The 1025-nt window shown below is 42.0% G+C and overlaps 1 protein-coding gene across 1 annotated transcript; it reads left to right on the top strand.

The window, feature by feature from the left end:
• Nucleotides 1-171: 171 nt before the first annotated feature.
• LOC102841084 (olfactory receptor 5V1-like) lies at nucleotides 172-1017 on the top strand (the record flags this gene model as incomplete). Its single annotated transcript, XM_006878129.1, has 1 exon — nucleotides 172-1017. A coding segment is annotated over exon 1 (846 nt), but the record flags the coding sequence as incomplete, so codon positions are not given.
• Nucleotides 1018-1025: the final 8 nt, after the last annotated feature.

Raw genomic sequence — 1025 nt, 5'->3', positions numbered from 1 at the left:
CCACTGTGTCACCAGGACTCCTGGATTCTATATGTCCTAGTGTTTATCCCGATGTGGACAATGATTGTATCATCTATAAAGCTCTTCTGTTGTTTTGTAGATTATTGCTGTTGCAGCACATGAATACTATAATTTGTGCTGCATCTTTCTCAGTTCCCAAGAAGAAACATCATGGAAGGAGAAAACCAAACAGCTCTGTCCGAATTCATCATCATGGGATTCTCCAACCTAAATGATTTGCAATTTTTACTCTTTGCCATATTCCTTATGATCTATCTCTGTACTCTGGGAGGAAATATCTTCATCATTTTGGTTACCATAGCTGATCCCCGACTACATACCCCCATGTATTTTTTTCTGAGGAATTTGGCCTTTCTTGACATCTGCTATACCACCACCAATGTCCCCCAGATGATGGTGCATCTCCTGTCAGAGAATAAGCACATTTCCTATGGGGGCTGTGTGACTCAACTTTTTGCTTTCCTCTTCTTTGTGGGGGTAGAGTGTCTTTTGTTGGCAGCAATGGCATACGACCGTTACATTGCAATTTGTAAACCTTTAAGATATTCATTAATTATGAATAAGACCTTGTATAGCCAGTTGGTAGCCTTCTGCTGGATTAGTGGTTTTCTCAACTCAGTGGTGCACACTGTGCTGACCTTCCACCTGCCCTTCTGTGGCAATAACCAGATTAATTATTTCTTCTGTGACATTCCCCCTTTGTTGGTCTTGTCTTGCGGAGATACATCTGTCAATGAGCTGGTGATACGCATCATTGGGGTCTTCATTGGATGGGCTCCTTTCCTGGGTATCCTTATTTCCTATCTTTATATTATCTCTGCTATCTTAAAAATTCGCTCTTCAGAGGGGAGGCAAAAGGCCTTTTCTACATGTGCCTCCCACCTGGTCATTGTCCTTCTCTACTATGGTAGTTCCATCTTTACATATGTACGGCCCATCTCATCTTACTCATTGTCAAAAGACCGACTGATTTCAGTACTGTACAGTGTTGTCACCCCCATGCT

The sequence above is a fragment of the Chrysochloris asiatica genome, unplaced genomic scaffold (assembly GCF_000296735.1).
Source record: "Chrysochloris asiatica unplaced genomic scaffold, ChrAsi1.0 scaffold06255, whole genome shotgun sequence".
In the NCBI taxonomy this organism is placed as follows: domain Eukaryota; kingdom Metazoa; phylum Chordata; class Mammalia; order Afrosoricida; family Chrysochloridae; genus Chrysochloris; species Chrysochloris asiatica.
Note: the sequence above shows the minus strand (reverse complement) of the source record. Positions and strands in the feature narration are given on the sequence as shown.